Source organism: Pelophylax lessonae (genome assembly GCF_965119305.1).
Source record: "Pelophylax lessonae genome assembly, chromosome: 1".
NCBI lineage: Eukaryota > Metazoa > Chordata > Amphibia > Anura > Ranidae > Pelophylax > Pelophylax lessonae.
Genome location: NC_138768.1, coordinates 781,853,718 through 781,874,674, shown reverse-complemented (window position 1 = coordinate 781,874,674; position 20,957 = coordinate 781,853,718). Strand labels below are relative to the sequence as shown.

The following is a 20,957-nucleotide window of genomic DNA, read 5'->3' as shown; positions in this document are numbered from 1 at the left end:
CCTCACATGCCCCCTGTCTCCCCCCCTCACATGCCCCCTGTCTCCCCCTCTTAGCCCCCTTTTGGGGAGCATGGGTGTATTTTTGGGTGGTGGGGCTTTACTGGTGTTGAGCCGGAGAGCGATGGGTGGGTATCGATTTTGGCCCCTCCTTTGGGTGTGTCTGCACCTTGGTGCTGCGGGGGAGGGGGTTTCCTCCTGTTGGATGCTTTGTTCCCTGGGGTCCTGGGTCCAGTGCAGTGTTACCATTTTGCTGTGGATGCTGTTTCCCGTTTTCGGTGGCCATGTTTGTGTAGTCCTGCAGCCATGTTTTTGCTTTCCCATTGCAAATAGTAGCGGTCATTTTCTTGTAGTCAGAGTGTGGTGATGTGCTGTGGGGGCCTCTAGTGTCAGTCTTCCTTTTTCATTGCAGTGTGGCAGGCTGTTTGTCGCTCTCCAGCTCTGGGATGGTGGGTCTCCCCTGTGGGTATACAATCTTTCCTCTGCTATACAGCACCGCGGATGCGCTGATTCTTGTGGCGCTCAAGCTGTGTATTGGGGGGGGGGGGGGGGGGGTCTTTTTAAAAAAAAAAAAAAGCGTTTTTTTTTTTTTTTTTCTCTTGTGCACAGCTCCGATTAACCATGGAGCCCCTGCAGTGTGTATCACCACCTGATCCACTCCTTGAAGCTGCGAGACCCACTGGGTCTCAGTCTGCCCTGGTGGCCATGATGGCAACCCTGCAGTCACTTGTCTCTTAAGGTAGATAAGGCCCTGCAAAGGTGACCTAGCAAGAAGCATCCCCTGCCTTCACCTGTATTCTCTGCCTCCTCAGAGTCTGGGGTGGATTTGGCCGCCGTGGACGAGAGTCATCCTACTGGGTCTGCGTCCACACACGCTGAGTGCTCCTCCTCCGCAGCCGCGCATGAAAAGGCGCCGATGGAAACCTTAATTGTCAGTGCGGGGAAACCTTAAGGTTGGAGGACTCAGCTAATGCTGAGTTGGCGACGCCGGTGCAGTTTGGCACCCGCAAATCTTCCAAGGTGACAAATGTGTTCCCCTTTTCTGCCTATTTTGACGAGATTGTCAGGTCTTGCCTCATCTCCTCGGGTGTTCACAAAGGTTTTGGCCCCAGTGCGTGCCTTGCTACGTCAGAAGGGGTTCGTGGTACTGGGTTACCTGGACGATCTGCGTCTGCGTGCAGTCTTCTTTTGCACTGGAAGCCGTCTTGGGGCATTACTGTGCGAACTCTACAGGAGTTCGGATGGACACTGAATTTTCAGAAATCGGCTTTGACTTAGTCGCCCAAACTGGACTACTTGGGTCTGATGCTGGTCTCCGCATCAGCCTGGGTGTTTCTTTCACAGGCGAAACTACTGAAGCTACAGGATGTGATTTGGCTCCTGTTCAACTGTCGGCCGTCGCTCAGGACTTGCATGCAGGTGTTGGGTCTGATGGTTTCCACCTTCGAGGCGGTTCCATTTGCTAAGTTCCATACCAGACCTCTGCAAAAAGAGAATGTGGCCAAATGGAACAAGGATCCGCTGTCAATGGACGATCTGATCCGGTTGAGTTGGGGTACGAGGGGGTCTCTGCTATGGTGGCTCTGCTCCCCGAATCTTTGCCTGGGAAAATCCTTTCTTCCCCTGTATTGGACTGTGATAACCACGGATGCCAGTCTGTCCAGGTGGGGAGATGTACTCGGGAGTGTACTCGACCCAAGATGTTTGGACTTGAGAGGAGTCCAGTCTGCCGATCAACATTCTGGAGATTCAGGCGATTGGGCTTTGTCTGTCTTAATGGACGTATCATCTGCAGGGACGCCCTGTGAGGATTCAATCGGACAATGCTACGGCTGTGGCATATGTCAATCATCAAGGGGGCACAAGGAGTGGAGTGTCCTGGCGGCTCGGGAAGTAGCCGGTATCTCGAGGTGGGCAGAACTATATGTTCCGGCCTTCTTTGCTGTGCACATTCCGGGCGGTGGAAAATTGGGAAGCGGGCTATCTCAGTCGGCAGACGTTGAATCCGGGAGAATGGTCTCTTCACCCAGAGGTGTTTCATCAGCTGTGCCTTCGGTGGGGACCTCCGATGTGGGGTTGTTGGCCTCCCGTCTCAACAGGAAGGTGCAGAGGTTCGTGTCAAGATCTCGGGCTCCTCTGGCTAATGCCACAGGAGTCCTGGTGGCCCCTTGGAGTCAGTATCGCCTAGTTTACGCTACGCAGAATCGAGGTAGAAGGGACTCCAGTCATTCTGGTGGCGCCAGACTTGCCTCGCTAGTCTTGGTACAAAGGCCTGGTAAAGCTGGTAGCAGACATCCCTTGGACATTTCCTCTCAAGGACAGATCTTCCATCCTGCTTTACAGTCGCTGGCTTTAACAGCTTGGCTATTTAAAGCCAGGTGTTGAAGGACAGAGGGCCGTCGGGAGTCGGTGATTCCTACATTGTTAAAAGCAAGGAAATCCACTTCCTGGAAAGTATAGTAAATCATAGTTTAGAAGGCATACATTACTTGGTGTGAGTCCCAGGGAGTTTCTGCAACTAGGTGTAGACCAATGTTTGGCTCTGGGCACCATCAAGGGCCAGATCTGCACTTTTGGCTATATTTTTCCAAAGGCCATTGGCGGCGAAGTCTTTGGTTCATACTTTTTCAGAGTGCGATCCCTGGTACCTCCATGGGATCTCAAATTGGTACTGTTAGTGCTTCAAAAGCCTTCTTTTAAAAACCTTTGTGAACTAGCTCTGCTCACTTTGGCGCAAAAGGCGGCCTTTCTAGTCGCTGTTACTTCTGCACGTAGGGTGAAGAGATTGTGTTACCGTCATTATGTCCTAAGCCGAAGCAGCCTAAGGGTATTGTTTTACATTCCTTGGATGTGGTCAGGACGATTCGGGTGTACCTGGCAGTGACTGAACCGATTCGGAAATCCGATTTTGTTCTTACGGATGGACCTAAGGGGCAGACCACATCTTCTGTGACCATTTCCAGGTGGATCAGACAGATGGTGGTGCAGGCCTATTCCATTAAAAGTCAGGTTCCTCCTTTCCCTGTCTAGGCGCATTCTATGAGGGCGCTTAGTGCCTTCTGGGTCTTCCGTCGTAAGGCTAAGGCTACGTGGTCGTCTGTACACACATTCACAAAATTTTGAAAGGTGGATGTACTTGCATCTTCGGATGCGACGTTCGGCTGTAAAGTTTTGCAGACTGCAGTTGCTGAGGCTTCTGCCTCTTGAGGGTGTAATTTTGTCCTGGTGGTGAGGTCCAGGTGTTCCTGATTAAGCTCCTGTTTTACCTGGTTGACTACGTTTTTGGCCTTGTTGAAAAATTATATCTCTTGCTGTGTTTTTCCCACCCCTCATGTTGACGCTGCTTTGAGGCATCCCAATGGTCTAGAACAGTGTTTTTCAACCCTGGTCCTCAGGGCACACTAACAGGCCAGGTTTGCAAGAAAACTGAAATACATCCCAGGTGATATCATTTGCTGCTCAGTGATTGCAGTATTCTAGTCTGCATCTCCCCAAGGTAATACTTAAAATCTGGCCTGTTAGTGTGCCCCGAGGACCGGAGTTGAAAAACACTGGTCTAGAAGACATGGAGCTGTGTCAGTAAACAAAAGAGAAAACTGGATTTTTGTCTTACCGTAAAATCCTTTTCTCTGCGGTTCACTGGCGGTCACAGCCCCCGCCCCTCTGTTGGGTTGTGTTTATGTATTATTCTTCTGTCACTGCTTGTTACAAACTTAAGTCCTATAGTAGGAAGTGATGGTATACTCTCTGGGACTGCATCAGGGGCGTAGCCAAAATTGTTTCCGCCTAGTCTTACTCATGAAGAGAGAGCAGCATAAGCCAAATGGTCTAGAAGAATAAGGAGCTGCGTCTGTCAATGAACTTCAGAGACAAGGATTTTACGGTAAGTCAAAAATCCAGTTATTCCCAGGTTTGCAGCAGATTTAATTCCCATGATTCTCCGATTCCCCATTAGAGATTTTCTATAATAGTTGAGCTAGTGGTAAACCGCAAATACCCTAAAGCTCACACCTCCCCACTCTATGTCAAATTACCTTCTTAGCTCGTTCAGTTTTTCCGGTATGACCTTCTTATATTTTGTAGGAGATAACAGATAAAGTGTGCGAAAGGGCATTAGAAAAGGTCAAGATGCAATTAACAAACAAGAATTCCAAGGAGGAAGGTACTGTCGCACAGGAAGCCACAAGTGTAGCGAACGTGCAAGAAAACATTGAAGGTAATATAGGTTTTCTGAAGTAGTATCTTATGTGATTGGCATACTTCGTGCTTGTAAGGGAGGCATTCATTTGTATTTTCCTTTGTGCATGGACCATGATGCCTTTTTGTCAGGCTTTCATTAGGTTAACTGCATGTATTCCTCGATGAAGGTTACATCCTCACTCCTACTAAACAGCCTTGTTCTCTTCTATGTGGTTTGACAGACACTTTGTAGTTTGTAAGAGCAGCAAGCCAGGCAGGCAAAAAAATGGGGATTTGGTCCCACCATATGGCCGTATTTTGCCTTTGTATTTGATAGTCATTTCTCTTGCATGTGTGCGCTATTCTCTGTAAATATGCATGTTGCTTGGTTCATAGCTGCACCAGCTTTAGAAATGCATGTTCAGGGTGTGCCCCCCCAGCTCTTTGTTTGTTATGTATTCGGTCCTGACCGGACTTCTGGGGTTGAGCACCCCACCCTCCCACACCTGTACTCTTACCAGTGTCCACTAGTAAGCAGATTTAGGAGAAGTCCCTTATAATGCAGTTGCACATCTCTCCCAGTAAGGAATAAGCATCTCCAATGGTGAGAGGTTGGATTCATTCTTTTTATGGATAGTGTAGGACCCACTGACAATGGGGTACTTTGACGTGGTGGGCTTGAGCACGATATGGCCATATGGTGGGACCAAATCCCCATTTTTTGCTTTTATATTTGATAGTCATTTCTCTTGCATGTGTGCGCTATTCTCTTTAAATATGCATGTCGCTTGGTTCATAGCTGCACCAGCTTTAGAAATGCATGTTCAGGGTGTGCCCCCCCAGCTCTTTGTTATAAGAGTAAGCGTAGTTTACTCTGCCCAGCTTTCTTTCTTAATTAGAACAGGTAAGGCTGACTTGTATATTGACATGCTGGGGAAGCAGGACAGGCTTTGTGGATCAGACAACAGGTAAACATGCTGTTACTGATTTATACAGCCCCATCACTAGTGGTGCTGTACATGTATATAAGGGTGGGTAGTAAAGATGACAAAGAACTTAGACTGCGGAATTGATTCATAAAGAGTGTCTAAGACCCTCTTTAGAATTCCACTGTACCTCCACATGACAAATGTTTGTGCGGTAGTCAGATTCATGTACCTGTTGTTGTAGGTGGGTACATAAGTCTGGGGTGTGCACGGAGGCCAGAGTGTCCATACAGAAACTCGGGCCTCCCTGCAATTGTGCTTCCTTCCCAATTTAGCTATCACACAGCGCACTGGCAAAGAGTTTTATACCTGAGGAGCAGTCTGTTGGGGCTTCACAGATTCTAGTTCCCCATCAGATCTGCTCCTTATGTTTGACAACAGACAGTGGGCAGATCTTTAGCCAATAGACAGAAAGCTTTTGGCTGAAGAATCCGCCCACTGTTTGCTGTCAATTACAAGGAGAGAGCGGGCCTGGTGGGGAACTAGTGCTTCAGCTTCCCCATCAAGCTCTGCTCACTGCTGCATCACTGGTTACTAGGAGGCTATCGGCTGTGAAACTGACAGTATCCTTACCTGTAATGGGGAGAGGATAGCAGCTGTATATATGCTGCTCTTCATACAGGGACAGGCACTCTGCTTGTTTCTATATGCCATCTTACAGTAGATCTTAATTACCTCCCAGTTTCGCTATCTATAAATGGGGTATTTTTTTAATTGCATGCATTACCGGCCTCACTATTGTAAAAGAACTACCCAAATCTGCTGCATTTGTCGTTACCGAAACGAGCAATAGGGAATGTATATTCTGGCATAGCTATTTAAAAGGGCCTTAGCGTCTAAACCTGTTGGTAGTGTTTTTTTATTGAATTCCCTGAGAATGTTTTAGTGACAAGTACACACATTACAATAAAAAAGGTAGAGAATGCCCTGCCAATATGCGTGTACAGTCTAGAGGCCAAGAAGTTTGTTCAGTCTACTAGACACATGTGAGAGCTGCCAGTACAAATTATGGGGAAAATGCTGTCCAGAAACTATCGGTCTATATACGCAGGGTATCCTGACCCTAGGTTCACTTCTATGAAGCTCTGCGGGCTGCTGTTTGAGCTGGCACAAGAGCCAATTTATTTGATTGGGCTTCCGTGCACCGCGACACGCAGGAAAAGTTCATGCACTACTTTGGAAATTGCAGCCCGCGTGGGAACCGTGAGTACAGTGTGGTTCCAATTTCCAGTGTGGGTGGCATGCTCTTAGGCGGGTCCCGTGTTCCATTGTATGGGTGGTTGCAGCTGTGGGAATTTGTGTGGGTCCTGCAGTGGCACCACCCACACAGGTGTAAATCTATACTGAATGTCGTGTTTTTTTTTTTTTTTTTTCTTTTCTTTTCTTGATAATGTTTGATTACAAAATACTCTTAAAAATCTATTTTAGGCAATAGCACATGTTGCACCTGTTGTACTAGTTTACCTTTATGTAAATGGCTGCAGGTGGTTTTACTGCAGTGCTCCTTAATAATTTTTTGGAAGGGCTTTTTGAAGTGTGTACTGTGTAACTTCTCTCGGCTTTTTGTCATTTTAGACTGTATTTTTGTGCTCACATTTTTTCTCAGGTCGCCTTTCAGGACAGCACCTGGAGAGAGCGCAGCTCCACCCAATCCACAGGAAACATTGCAAATAAAAACTCCTCCTCTTCCACCATGCCTCAGTCATTTGTGTTTCCTCCGCCATGGTGGAAGCATTGCAGGAGCTATGTGGAAAGGGCTGCACTCTCTCCAGGGGGAGAGAAGGATTTGTTGCCCATTTTTTTGTTTGCTGTTTCAGCATGGAGACCATCCCAGCTCCCCTCCCTGGAGTGTCAAAGGGGGTATGCTCCGGAGCCTCTCACCTCGTTCGCTCAGGGGAGCTGAAACCCATCGGAGGATCCGGTCCGGGCGTCAGAGGTCCGCGCTTCGGCCGGTCGGCGGGCGGGGAGCCGCTTTGGCATTCGAATCTCCCGCACTTTCAGACTCTGATCCCGGGGACGCGCGGCGTCACTTCCGGTGGACGGGACTTCTGGTGGGGGCGTGGCGGCGTTTGCTCCAACCGCAATACACGCAGGGGTCAGAGGCAGGTCACGAGGTCGCCGCTTCCGGTCCACAGAGGAGGACGCGGGAAGCGGTATTTAAATGAGAGATCTGCCAGCAAGCTGCGCTTTTCATCAAACATGGAGGAAAAGTCTGCAGCGACGGTGGAAGCAGGCACCGCCAGCGCCGGCCAAGCTCAGGTAGGAGTGGTGCAGTGGTGCCTCTTTCTTCTTTACTTTGTGAGCTTTTATTTGGGGTTTCTTCCTTCCCTCCTTTGGAGCCTGCCCTGTAGACTAACTGTTCCCAGTCTAACAGGATATATATGCACACGGGAGTCTTTTCTTCTGATCCTTTTTGGTGTGGGTCACGATTTCTTCTCCCTTGAAAAAAATCACTAGGTGGTGGTTTTTTTATTAGTGGTTATTGGGGTTTCATGGTGGCTTTTTCTTTACTAGGTTAAAGCCACAGTGAAGACAAGAGCCCCAGCATCAAGGAAATGCCCTTCATGCAAGAATCCACTCAGAGATTCCTGGGTGAAGCCACTTTGTAAATCCTGTATTGCTGACCTTGTGAAGGAAGAATCTAGTCAGCAGAATAGTGAATTCTTATCCTCATTCAAAGAACTCACAGACACCCTGTCCTCAGTTCGTTCCCTGTTATCCAGGACGCCACAAGTTCTATCAGATTCCCAACAAACGGGTGGAACATCTTCCCAGCCGTCTACTTCTAAGTCTGCAGTGTCAAGTGATTCAGAAGATGAGGGGGAGAGTGCTCTTTGTTCCATCAGGGATTCGGAGGAGGAAGAGAAGGAAGAGGTGGCTAGATCTTCCAGATACAAATTATCCTTGGAAGAAGTTGATGATTTGCTGGGGGCGATTTACACCACGTTAGAAATCGCAGAAGAAAAGGTGCAAGTTTCAGTTCATGACAAGATGTACCAGGGCCTTGAACAGACAAAGCGCAGGGTTTTTCCTGTTCATAAAGTCCTTACGGAATCTATTGAGAAAGAGTGGAAGGACCCAGAGAGGGCCCCTTTTTTCTCTAAATCCCTAAGAAGGAGATTTCCGTTTGAAGAGGATACGGCACATCTGTGGAACAAGAAGCCCAGAGTGGATGCTGCTTTTTCTCAGGTGTCTCGCCGCACGGACTTGGCGTTCAAAGACATGGGTGTTCTGAAAGACGCCATGGATAAAAGGGCAGATTTTCTCCTTAAAAAGGCTTGGGATTCCTCTACGTCCAGCCTTAAGCCGGCCATGGACTCCACTGTGGTAGCCAGAAATCTTGAGTGCTGGCTTGAACAACTTAAAGGGCATGTGGAGGCTGGAACAGCAAGGAAAGATCTCCTGGAGTCTTTTCCGCTGCTCCTAAAGGCAGTAAAATATATGGCCGATGCTTCTGCTGAATCTATCAAAATGTCCGCCAGGTCAGCAGCCCTTGTCAACTCTGCCAGGAGGGCGGTCTGGTTGAAAACCTGGTCAGGTGATTCAGCTTCTAAGGTGAAACTCTGTGGTTTACCTTTTGCTGGTGACTTGCTTTTCGGGCCAGAATTGGAAGCAATTCTTGACAGAACGGCGGATAAAAAGAAGGCCTTTCCGTCAAAAAAGAAATCGTCTCCTAAAAAGAGATTTCGTTCTGTTCAACAAACCAACAGGGGTCGTGAACAAGATCAGAGATCAAGATGGGCCTCCCAAAAAGGCAAAGGGAAAGGTGGAGTCCTCTTCAGACCACCTGACCAAACGAATAAAAGCAAGTGACAACAGTCTTCCAGTGGGAGGAAGACTGTTATGGTTCCTCCCACGGTGGGAAGAGGTATCCGCAAGCCCCTTTGTAAGGAGTATAGTGGCTCAAGGATACAAACTGGAATTTTCAGAGACACCTCCAAGCAGATTCTCTGTTACTCCCCTTCAAAGGGATCCGGAAGAGGCTTCCTCAATGATGTCTCTTTTAAAAGAGCTGATTCAACAGGAAGTGATTATCCAAGTCCCCGAGGGGCAACAAGGCCGTGGGTTTTATTCTCAGATCTTTCTAGTGAAAAAACCCTCAGGAAAGTACCGAATGATCCTAAATTTAAAGATCCTGAACAGATCAATTCGGTACAAGCACTTCAGGATGGACACCATCTATTCAGTGACCAAACTGTTGTCCCCAAACTGTTTCATGGCATCCTTGGATCTGAGGGACGCTTACCTGCACATCCCAATAAATCAGGAGTGCCAGAAATTCCTAAGGCTGGCGGTCAATCTGGGGGAATCTGTCTGGCATCTACAGTTCAGGGCCCTCCCCTTTGGCCTCTCATCTTCTCCAAGGGTGTTTACCAAGGTAATGGCGGATGCCCTAGAGCCGTTAAGGCTGAGGGGTATTTCAATTGTCCCTTACCTGGACGATCTGCTAATTTTTGCAGAGTCCAAGAGCCAGGCGTTGGTACACCTTCAGGAGACTCAGGACCACCTAGAGAGTCTGGGGTGGCTCATGAATTTGGAGAAGTCCAGCTTGATTCCTTCTCAACAGATAAAATTTCTGGGATACAGAATAGATTCGGTCCTCCAGAAGGTGTTTCTACCTCAAGAAAAGATCGAGAAGACTCAGAACCCAGTGGCTCGATTGCAAACCAATCATCAGGTTACTGTCAGGTCGGCCATGGCAGCTCTGGGCTTGCTCACAGCCGCTATCCCTGCAGTACAGTGGGCAAGACTGCATTCCCGTCTTCTCCAGAGAGACATTCTGCAGAGTTGGTCATATCCGGAATATCTGGAGAAATCCATCAGAATCTCCACGAAAGCAAAGAGATCTCTGTGGTGGTGGAGGAATTCCAGAAATCTGGAAGGTCTGCAATGGACTTTCCAGACGAGCAAACGTCTGACAACGGATGCCAGTTCGTGGGGTTGGGGAGCCCACTTGGAAGGTCGGACGATGCAAGGAACATGGTCCAAAGCAGAGTCCAGGAAATCATCCAACTGGCGGGAGTTGAAAGCCATCCTTCTGGGTCTTTGGTCCTTTCAACAGACAGTCAGGGGCCATCATGTGCAAGTTCTGTCGGACAACATGACAGCAGTGGCCTATGTGTCAAAGCAAGGAGGCACAAGAAGCAGACAGCTATCAGACCTGGCAATACAGCTACTCTCCTGGGCGGAGAAAAATCTAGCCTCTCTGACATGCTCTTCGGTGCATCTGAAGGGGTCACAAAACCTAGCAGATCTGCTGAGCAGGAAAAAGGAGTTGGAATCGGAATGGAGTCTGAATCAAGAAGTATTCACACAGATCATGGAAGTCTGGGGTCTTCCCCAAATAGATTTGTTCGCTTGTCAACAGAACACCAAAGTCCAAAGATTCTTTTCCCTACACAGGGAAGATCAGGACTGGGGCTTGGATGCTCTAGCTCATCCATGGGACTTCCATTTGTCTTACCCGTTCCCTCCATTCCAACTGATTCCGTTGGTTCTCAAAAAGTTCAGGGAAGAAAAGACCAACTTGATTCTGATTACACCTTACTGGCCAAAGAAACCTTGGTTCGCCCTCCTGCTGAATCTTGCCTCAGAACCTCCCTGGAAACTTCCGTACAGGAGAGATCTTTTGACACAGGGGAACCTAGTGTATCCAGAACTGGACCGCTTACAACTGATAGCGTGGTTACTGAAGAAGACATCTTGAGAGCCAGAGGCCTGTCAGAAAAAGTTATCTCCACCCTTCTCTCCAGCAGGAAGAAGGTGACTAGGGATATTAACTTGAAAGTCTCGAGAAAATACAACTTTTGGTGTTCCAGCAAAAATTTTGAATTAAAAAATGTAATTTCAGTGCTTGAGTTCCTCCATGAGGGAATGGAGAAAGGTCTAGCAGCAAGCACTCTAAAGACGCAAGTAGCGGCACTTTCAGTTTTCGAAAAGACTTTGTCCCAAGAGACTCTAATCATTAGATTTTTCAAGGCATTAGCCCGCAATAGGCCAATAGCCCTTAAAGTATTTCCCAAATGGGATTTGACCATTGTGTTACAAGGTCTGACTAAGTTTCCTTTTGAACCTTTAAAAGAGGCTTCTCTGAAGAATTTAGTTTTGAAGACTATCTTTTTGATAGCAATAACCTCGGCCAGAAGGGTCAGTGAGATCCAGGCCCTCAGTTTCAGACCCTTTTTTGACAATTTTTGCAGATCGAGTAGTCCTAAGAACGGACCCAGCCTTTCTTCCAAAGATTGCTTCATCTTTTCATAGATCACAAGAAATTCTTACCAACCTTCTCCTCAACTCCTAGTAATTCTCGGGAAGAATCCTTTCATACCTTGGACGTGAGGAGATGCTTACTTCAGTTCCTCCTGGTAACGAAGGAATTTAGAAAGACAAATGCATTATTTGTCATCTTCTCAGGGTCCCATATAGGAGAAAAAGCATCAAAGAGCACTTTAGGCAAATGGCTCAGATGGGCAATTGAACAGGCTTATGTAGCTCAAGGAGAAGAACCTCCAGAAGGCATCTTGGCGCATTCTACAAGGTCTGTGGCAACCTCATGGGCTGAAAGGGCCGGTGCTTCGCCTGATCAAATCTGCAAGGCAGCTACCTGGTCCAGCTATTCAACCTTTATTAGACATTACAGGTTGGACTTGTTGTCAGCTCAGGATCAAGCCTTCTGCAGGCAGTGGTCCCACCCTAAGTGTAAGTTACTCGCTTATCCTCTCCAGGTGCTGTCCTGAAAGGCGACCTGAGAAAACCTTAGTTACTTACCGGTGACGGTATTTCTAAGAGCCTTTCAGGACAGCAGCAGCTACCCCCCCTTGGTTTTGTTTATAATATAATTTGTAAATGTTTAACCTGTGGTAGTTTGTTTTCCAGCATGTCGGAGGCTATTCTATGACTGAGGCATGGTGGAAGAGGAGGAGTTTTTATTTGCAGTGTTTCCTGTGGATTGGGTGGAGCTGCGCTCTCTCCAGGTGCTGTCCTGAAAGGCTCTTAGAAATACCGTCACCGGTAAGTAACTAAGGTTTTTTCCTACTTCAAAATATTTGCAAGTAGGTTGGAATAGTTTGCATTTCCTGTAGAAAAGGAAGTATTTACACAAATACTGCTCCATATGGGCTAAATAGCAGTAAATGCTGTTGGAGGATAGGTAGACTGGTTCTGCGAGACCTGACAAAAATGTATGACTACCCTATTTGCATACAAACTTGGAAATTATTTTTTAGTAATAGAAATACACCCTGATAAAACAATTTTATATTACATTTTCAGTCTGAGTGTTGGATATCTAAACCATTGTCAATTGTCAATGGCTCAAGATTGAGGGGTTTGGGGTAACAGGCAAATGTCGTTAATGACAGAATGGTCCTTATGTTCATCAGACAGTCCTCAGACCCAAAGAAAAGTGCTGTTGTAAGCCCACCGTGGTTCAATTTTTAAGATTTTCTCTTTCGTTCATTGACGGACACAATGCTCCATAATCATAACTACTGGGTTATATTGCCTCCTCCAGGAGTAGGACTAGGCAGAACAGAAAACACCCCCCTCTGCTCTTGGTAATCAGTTCTAATCTCCCAGCTGGCATCTCTGGTCCTAGCAACTTTTTCTCCTTCCTTACATCTTTTTTTGTTTTTCTCTCTTTTGGTTTTTCTCTCGGGAGATCTACAATCAACTCTTTGGCTGGGGGACGGGCTGGATAATCTAGATCCAGTGGTGCCCCCAGCCAGTGCACGTAGACCTCATACACAATGGGTCGGCCGCTATATAGCCCCACTGACAGAGGCTGGCCCCCGAGTTTAACGTCTCGCAGGGTCGCATTCGACTGGGCTTAGGTCTGAGTCGCAGCAGTCCCTTGGCCAAGAGCTCACCTACTTCAGTGGTGAGGATTCTCTCTGGAGTGTTACTCGCACTATGAAAGGGGGTAAGTACAGTCCCCTTTCTACTCCTCCCACCCTAAATCCTTCAGTTGGCTGGGCTTCCCTGGTAGTCTGGAGGGGTCACACTTTAAAAGACCGCTAGGTGCATGCCCTATTGTTTGCAGTGTGGGTATAGTGCAGGGTGGTCCCAGTGCAGAAACCGGTACAGAGTGCACAGCGGAGTCTCCCCTAACCTGTGTCCTACCTTCAGGGGGGTCCCCTTGCAGAGGGCGCAGGGAAGACCCTGATGGCATGCTTCAGGCTTTGTAGCTGATGGTGGCCATTTTCCCTTGGTCTGGCTGGTCTCCAGTTGGCGGCCATGTTTGTGTAGCCCAATGTCTTCTGGGCCATTTTCCCTTTGTCCGGAAGATGCTGGAGACGACCAAAGCCTCATGGGGATGCTGAAGCTTCTCTTCCTCTTCCTCCTCCTCAGTTTTCTCTTCCTGTGCCTGGAACATATGGCGCCCATGATGATGCTGGGTTCGAATTCTCAGCGCTCCTTAGGTCTGTAGGGTGCGTCCTTGGGGGTCCCTGTTATTTCTCTCTCTGCTGATGGGTACCCTGAGCCTTGAGGGGATCCTTTTAGTGGTGCCAAAAGATCGTTTCTCTTTCGTTCATTGATGGACACAGCTCCAGAATATTCTTGACCATTGGGTTATGCTGCCCCTACAGGAGTAGAACACTAGGCAGGAAAACGCTTTACCACGCCAATGGGACAGTCCCAAGGGGTATACTCCCACTTCTGCTATAGGCATTCAGTTTTTTTTCTGCCTAGTCAGGAGTAAGGATCTAGTTCCTTGCTGGAATCTCCGGTCCTAGCATTTTCTTCTTTTTAAACTGATTTTTTTTTCTTATTTTCTGTTCCCGTGAGAAATACAATCAACTGCTGGACTGGGTGACGGACTGAAAATTCTAGATCCTTAAGGTCTGCCCAGTCCGGTCAGTGAGTGCGCACAGGCCTCAGCTCCGTATTAGGTCGTTTGCGACATAGCCCCACTGGACGGGGGCTGGCCTACGAGTTAAACGTTTTGCAAGGATGCATATGACCTGTTGCAGCTTGAGTCGCAGTGTTTCTCCTAGCCGACAGCACCTATTGCGGTGGAGAGGTGATCTGTCTGGAGCGGTGCCCATCCAGTGCCACGGTAGGGTAAGTAGTTGTCCACCCTCTGGTTTTTGGGGTGGACGCGGGCCTGTCCCTGAGACGCTGAGACCCTCAGGTTCCCCTCCTCCTCCTCAGCCCCTCGGTTTACCGTCGGTCCTCTGTACCCCTCACCACCCCCCCCCCCCCCGAGGTTGTGAGCTGGCTTTTGCCATGTGCTCTGAAGGGGGGCTTCCTTTGGGGCTGCTGGCCGGTTCTCTCCGGGTGCACCACGGGGGTTACAACCGGGTCCTTCGTCATCGTGGGAGTTAGTGACCAAGTGTTCCAGGCTGTTTTGGTCTGGGGGAGAAGATGGTTTCACATCCTTGGGTCCATGCCGCATGCGGCCTGACCCAGTTAAAAATTTAGGCTATGGCCTGCCGGACGCGATTTGGGGAGGCCCTAGTGAGGGTGACTGGAGCCACCACCCTCTGTTTGGGCATCCACCCTCTCCCCTTTTGTTTCTGGGCGGTCAGCTCCGGCGGGGCACCCACAGAAATTTAGGCCGCAGCTTGCGGCCGAATGAGCGACTCTGTTGTGGGGGAGGGTGGGGCTGTGAGTGTCCTGTAGCCACCCGCCTTCCCTTGGATGGGATCTGTGCTGCTGGGCCTCCACCAAAATTTAGGCCATGGCTTGCGGCCTACTAGGCCATGCTGCCAGCCTGGCGCCTTCTCTGGAGAGGGTGGGCGGGGGAGCTGCGGCGGTGGTCACCTGTGTTTGAAGGCAGCATTCCGCCATTATTGTGTAGGTCACCCCCCTCTTCAGAGCTTCCGGTGGAGGAGTCTCCGGCTTTTAAAGACCCCTTTGACAGGAGAGCCAAGAATTTGGTCCGCCACATGTTTACTGTGGCTGGTTCAGTCCTTAGGCTGGTGTTCACCATAGCATTGGTGTCCCAGACTTTAACAGAGTGGGCAAAGCTTTTCTGGAGGGGGAACTGCTTCCCCCTGCCCTTGTGAGCTGGCAGACCAGTTGGTCCAGGGGTTGCGGTTTGTCTGTGGTGCCTCTCTGGATACGGCTCCCTTCGTTTCTAGGCTTTCCGTGACAGCAGCAGTCCTTCGGCGCATGATATGGCTGAAATGCTGGCCTGTGGACCAGTCTTCCAAGAAGGCCTTATCTGTTCTCACCTTTTTGGGGGAGTCGCCTGTTTGGATCTTCCTGGAAGATATCGTTAAGGGTCTTACGGGAGGGGGAAGAGTACTCTTCTTCCTCAGGCTGCCAGGGGCAAGTAGTCTCGTCACAGAGAGCAGGTTCTTCCAGACCTGCAGACAAGCCCCCTTCTGCTTGAAGGGGCACCCTCACCCGTATCTGAGGTGGGGGGGACATCTTTGCTTTTTCCAGGACCCATGGACCTTCCTGATTCAAGACAGGTGGGTCCACGAGCTGATCTGGTCTTGCTAAAAGATTGAGTTTTGGTCTTATCCTCCAGTGAGGTCCTTGCTTTCCAATCTGCGTTTGTCCCCAGATCACCTGCGGAGTCTCTTTAGGGCGGTGCAAAACTTTATACTGCAAGGGGTCATTGTTCTGGTTCCAAAATCTGAAGGTTTTCAAGATTTCTAGTCAAACCCGTTTACAGTTCCCAGGCAGGAAGGTAAGGTACAGTCGGGTCCATAAATATTGGGACATGGGCACAATTCTAATCTTTTTGGCTCTATAATGGATTTGAAATGAAACAAACCAGATGTGTTTTAACTGCAGACTTTCCGCTTTAATTTGAGGGTATTTACATCCAAATCAGGTGAAAGGTGTAGGAATTACAACAGTTTGTATATGTGCCTCTCACTTTTTAAGGGACCAAAAGTAATGGGACAATTGGCTGCTCAGCTGTTCCATGGCCAGGTGTGTGTTATTCCCTCATTATCCCATTTACAAGAAGCAAATAAAAGGTCCAGAATTAATTTGCATATGGAATCTGTTGCTGTCAACTCTCAATATGAGATCCAAAGAGCTGTCCCTATCAGTGAAGCAAGCCATCATTAGGCTGAAAAACAAAATAAACCCATCAGAGAGATAGCAAAAACATTAGGTGTGGCCATATCAACTGTTTGGAACATCTTTAAAAAGAAAGAACGCACCGGTAAGCTCAGCAACAGCAAAAGACCGGGAAGACCACAGAAAACAACTGTGGTGGATGACCGAAGAATTCTTTCCCTGGTGAAGAAAACGGCCTTCACAACAGTTGGCCAGATCAAGAACACTCTCCATGAGGTAGGTGTATGTGTGTCAAAGTCAACAATGAAGAGAAGACTTCACCAGAGTGAATACAGGGGGTTCACCACAAGATGTAAACTATTGGTGAGCCTCAAAAACAGGAAGGCAAGATTAGAGTTAGCCAAACATCTAAAAAAAGCCTTCACAGTTCTGGAACAACATCCTATGGACAGATGAGACCAAGATCAACTTGTACCAGAGTGATGGGAAGAAAAGAGTATGGAGAAGGAAAGGAACTGCTCATGATCCAAAGCATACCACCTCATCAGTGAAGCATGGTGGTGGTATGTATGGCTGCCAATGGAACTTGTTTTCTTGTATTTATTGATGTGACTGCTGACAAAAGCAGAATTCTGAAGTGTTTCGGGCAATATTATCTGCTCATATTCAGCCAAATGCTTCAGAACTCATTGGACTGCGCTTTACAGTGCAGATGGCCAATGACCCGAAGCATACTGTGAAAGCAACCAAAGAGTTTTTTAAGGGAAAGCAGTGGAATGTTATGCAATGGCCAAGTCAGTCACCTGACCTAAATCCGATTGAGCATGCATTTCACTTGCTGAAGACAAAACTGAAGGGAAAATGCCCCAAGAACAAGCAGGAACTGAAGACAGTTGCAGTAGAGGCCTGGCAGAGCATCGCTAGGGATGAAACCCAGCGTCTGGTGATGTGTATGCGTTCCAGACTTCAGGCTGTAATTGACTGCAAAGGATTTGCAACCAAGTATTAAAAAGTGAAAGTTTGATTTATGATTGTTAATCTGTCCCATTTACTTTTGGTCCCTTAAAAAGTGGGAAGCACATAAACAAACGGTTGTAATTCCTACACCGTTCACCTGATTTGGATGTAAATGCCTTCAAATTTAAGCTGAAAGTTAAAGCACATCTTGTTTCATTTCAAATCCATTGTGGTGGTGTATAGAGCCAAAAAGATTAGAATGGTCGATGTCCCAATATTTTATGGACCTGACTGTACGTCCAATCCTGGACCTCAAGGCTTTGAACTGCTTGTGTGGGTACAGAAGTTCAGAATGGAGTCCATTCATATAGTAGTGGCATCCCCACATCAAAGGACGCTTACCTTCATATTCCAAAAAATGTCGGTCATCAGCGTTTCCTCCACTTGTCGTGGGTGAGGACCATGATCAGTTCATGGCATTACCCTTTGGTCTCGCCTCAGCTCCTCGGGAATTCATGAAAGTATTTGCCCCGGTGATGCCATTGTAGCAGCAGTGGTGGATTGCGGTGCTAAGTACCTGGACGCTCTTCTGTGAGCAGTGTCTCCGACTGCTCTAAAGGACAACCTGGAAATTACTGTACGGACTCTGCAGGAGTTCGGTTGGAAATTGAAAATCTGCTCTGGTTCCATCCACCAAGTTGTACTATCTGGGTCTGACTCCGGACTCTGCTTCAGCCAGGGTGTTTCTTCCAGGGAAAGACTCCAAAAGCTGCAGGATGCGATTTCACTCCATTTGTCCAGCAGTCCGTCATCTTTTAGGACTTGCATGCGGGTTCTGTGCCTGATGGTGTCTACCTTTTTGAGGTGATTCCGTTTGCACAGTTCCACTGGTGGTCCCTGCGGTTGCCAGCCTGTCCGTGTGGGGAGGCGGAGACTACCGATTAATATACTGGAACTTCGGGCGATTAAGATTTGTCTGGCTCATTGGTCAAATCGCCTCTAGGAGTGCTAGGTAAGGATTCAATCGGACAATGCCTCGGCCGTGAAGTATGCCAATCAACGGAGCACAAAGTGTCCTGGCGGCTCAGGAGGTAGCTAGCATTCGAAGGTTCAGCTGTGTCTCTGGTTGTGGGGAACTCCCGAGGTGGACCTGTTGGCCTTTTGCCTCAACAGGAAGGAACAGAGTTATGGCAAGGTCTCGGGTTCCTCTGGCCGACATCAGACGCACTGGTGTCTCCTTGGGGCCAGTATCTTCTGATATGCGCCTTTCCCCTGCTAAAACTTCTGCCAATCTTCCATCCTGCTTTAGTCGTTGGCTTTAACAGCCTGGCTGTTGAAAGCCGGGTGTTGAAGGATAGGGGGTTCTCTGAATTGGTCATTCCCACATTATAAAAGGCTAGAAAATCTACCTCTAGGAAGATTTTACCATTGCGCTTGGAAAACTTACTTTGCATGGTGTGAGTCTCTTGGGGTTCATCCCCGTTCCCTTTCTGTGGCTCGGATTTTGGCATTCATCCAACGAGGTGTTGAGCAGCGCCTGGCCTTGGGTACCGTCAGGGGCCAGGTTTTCAGCCTTGGTGGTCTTTTTACCGCCCTTTTGGCTAGACATTCTTTGGTTTGCACCTTTAGGGGGTTCGCCACTTGACTCCCCCAGTACGATCTCTGTTGCCTCCGCGGAATATCAGTTTGGTGCTGTCGGTTCTTCAGTACCCGCCTTTCGAAAATATTTGCAAGCTCCCTCTGCTTACTTTGTCCCAGAAGGTAGCCTTCTTGGTGGCTATTAGTTCTACACACAGGGTGTCGAAGCTGGCGACGTTGTCTTGTCGTTCACCTTACCTGGTGGTTCACAGAGATAAAGCGGTGCTTCACCCTTGTCAGTCATTCCTTCTTAACCACTTTAGGACCTGAAGATTTTCCTGCTTAATGACCAGGCCCTATTTTGCGATTCGACACTGTACTTTAACGGACAGTTGCGCAGTCGTGCGACGCTGTACCCAAATAAAATGTTCTTTTTTTCCCCCACAAATAGAGCTTTCTTTTGGTGGTATTTGATCACCTGTGCGATTTTTTTTTTTTTTTTTTTTTTGGGTCCGTTTTGCAACGTCCTCCCTTTGAGAACATCCGTGAGATTCCTCTGCCGGCGCTGTCACGGAAAGTTGCCTTTCTGGTGGCGATCACATCTGCTCGCAGAGTGTCGGAGTTGGCGGCTCTGTCGTGCCGCTCTCCCTATCTGGTTGTTAATAGGGACAAAGTGGTCTTGCGACCTCATCAGTCCTTTATTCCGAAAAGTGGTTTCGGATTTCCATCTCAATGAGGACATTGTCTTGCCTTCGCTGTGTGCGAAGCCTAAGCATCCTGAGGAGTTTGCCTTGCATTCCTTGGATGTGGTGAGGGCGATCAGGGTTTACCTGTCTACTAAATCCTTCAGAAGTTTGGATTCTCTTTTTGTCCTTCCTGAGGGACCTCGGAAGGGTACGGCTGCGTCTGCGGCAACCATTTCCAAATGGATCAGACAGACGATTGTACAGGCCTATTCAATTAGGGATCAGGTTCCACCTTTCCCTGTCACGGCGCACTCTACCAGAGCGGTTAGTGCGTCTTAGGCCTTCCGCCATCAGGCATCGGTGTCTCAGGTGTGCAAAGCGGTGACCTGGTCTTCCGTGCATACCTTTACAAAATTTTACAAACTTGATGTTCTGGCATTGGCAGATGCCTCTTTTGGCCGCAAAGTTCTGAGTGCAGCAGTGCCTTAGGGGAGACATGGCGGTTTTTAGCCGGTCTCCTCCTGTTGGTTTTTTTTTCCCCCTTGGTTATTTTGCTTTCCTGGGTTTGTTCGCGCTTGTTGAGCTTTCCGGTTACCCAGTGTTTACCTTTTTGGTTCAGATAAGGTTCTTTTCTCTGACCTGGGTGCTGGGTTGCCTTTTTGACGGTTACGTTTCCCACCCCTCACATCTACACTGCTTTGGGACGTCCCAGAAGTGCAGACTGTATGAATTTTACGGTAAGTTCTTACAGCTTCCCTCTGCCCTTGGTTACGACTAAGCGAAAGTTTAGCCGTGAAACGCGTCAACTACTATGCTTTTCCCCTGTCTCTGACTGACTGTATTATGGACTGTATCTTGGATTGATTTTATTTCTTGGATTCAAATAAACTGATTTTATACTTTGTACCTTCAAGTGCGAGTGCGGCTACCTTTTTCTCTATACAACACAGCTGTTTGGACTGCGGATCCTAGCTGCACCTTGCTTTGATGGTCGGGATTGCTTTCTCACCTGAGCGGTTCTCTTGTTTCTTTTGCTGATCTGTGGTCGCAGACATGGTCCTGTTTCCTCGGCTCATAAGCATTTTTTTCTTCCCTCCAGGGTCTCAAGAGAAAGAATCCTATTCCATTTGGAACACCTCCGGAGGTTCCAAGCGTCCCTGGCCTGGTAAGCCAAGGGCAGGTCCTTCCAGACCTGCCGTCAAATCCTCTTCTGCCTGAAGGGGCACCCTTAGCCGTGTCTGGGGTGGGGGAATGTCTTTGCTTCTTTCCGGACCCGTGGACCTCCCTAATTCAAGACAGGTAGGTAAACGTTCTGATTCGGTCCAGCTACAAGATCGAATTTTGGTCTTATCCTACAGAGAGGTTTTTCCTTCCAACCTGCCTTTATCCTCAGACTGCCTGTGTGGTCTCTTGAGGGCGGTACAAGATTTGCTACTGCAAGGGGTGATTGTACCGGTTCCAAACTCGGAAGGTTTTCAGTGGTCATATTCAAACCTGTTCACGGTTCCCAAAAAGGAAGGCAAAGTTTGTCCAATCCTGAACCTCCAATCCCGAACCTCCAATCCCTGAACCGCTTGGGCGGGTACAGGAG

General features: G+C 48.3%; 1 protein-coding gene across 1 annotated transcript in view; it reads left to right on the top strand.

The window, feature by feature from the left end:
• The window catches only part of NCAPG (non-SMC condensin I complex subunit G), a 234,944-nt gene that overhangs the window by 178,946 nt on the left and 35,041 nt on the right, over positions 1–20,957 (top strand). Inside the window, exon 18 of the mRNA XM_082243654.1 lies at positions 4,081–4,213. Coding sequence (XP_082099780.1) covers positions 4,081–4,213 — 133 coding nt within the window. The remainder of the gene's footprint in view (positions 1–4,080; positions 4,214–20,957) is intronic.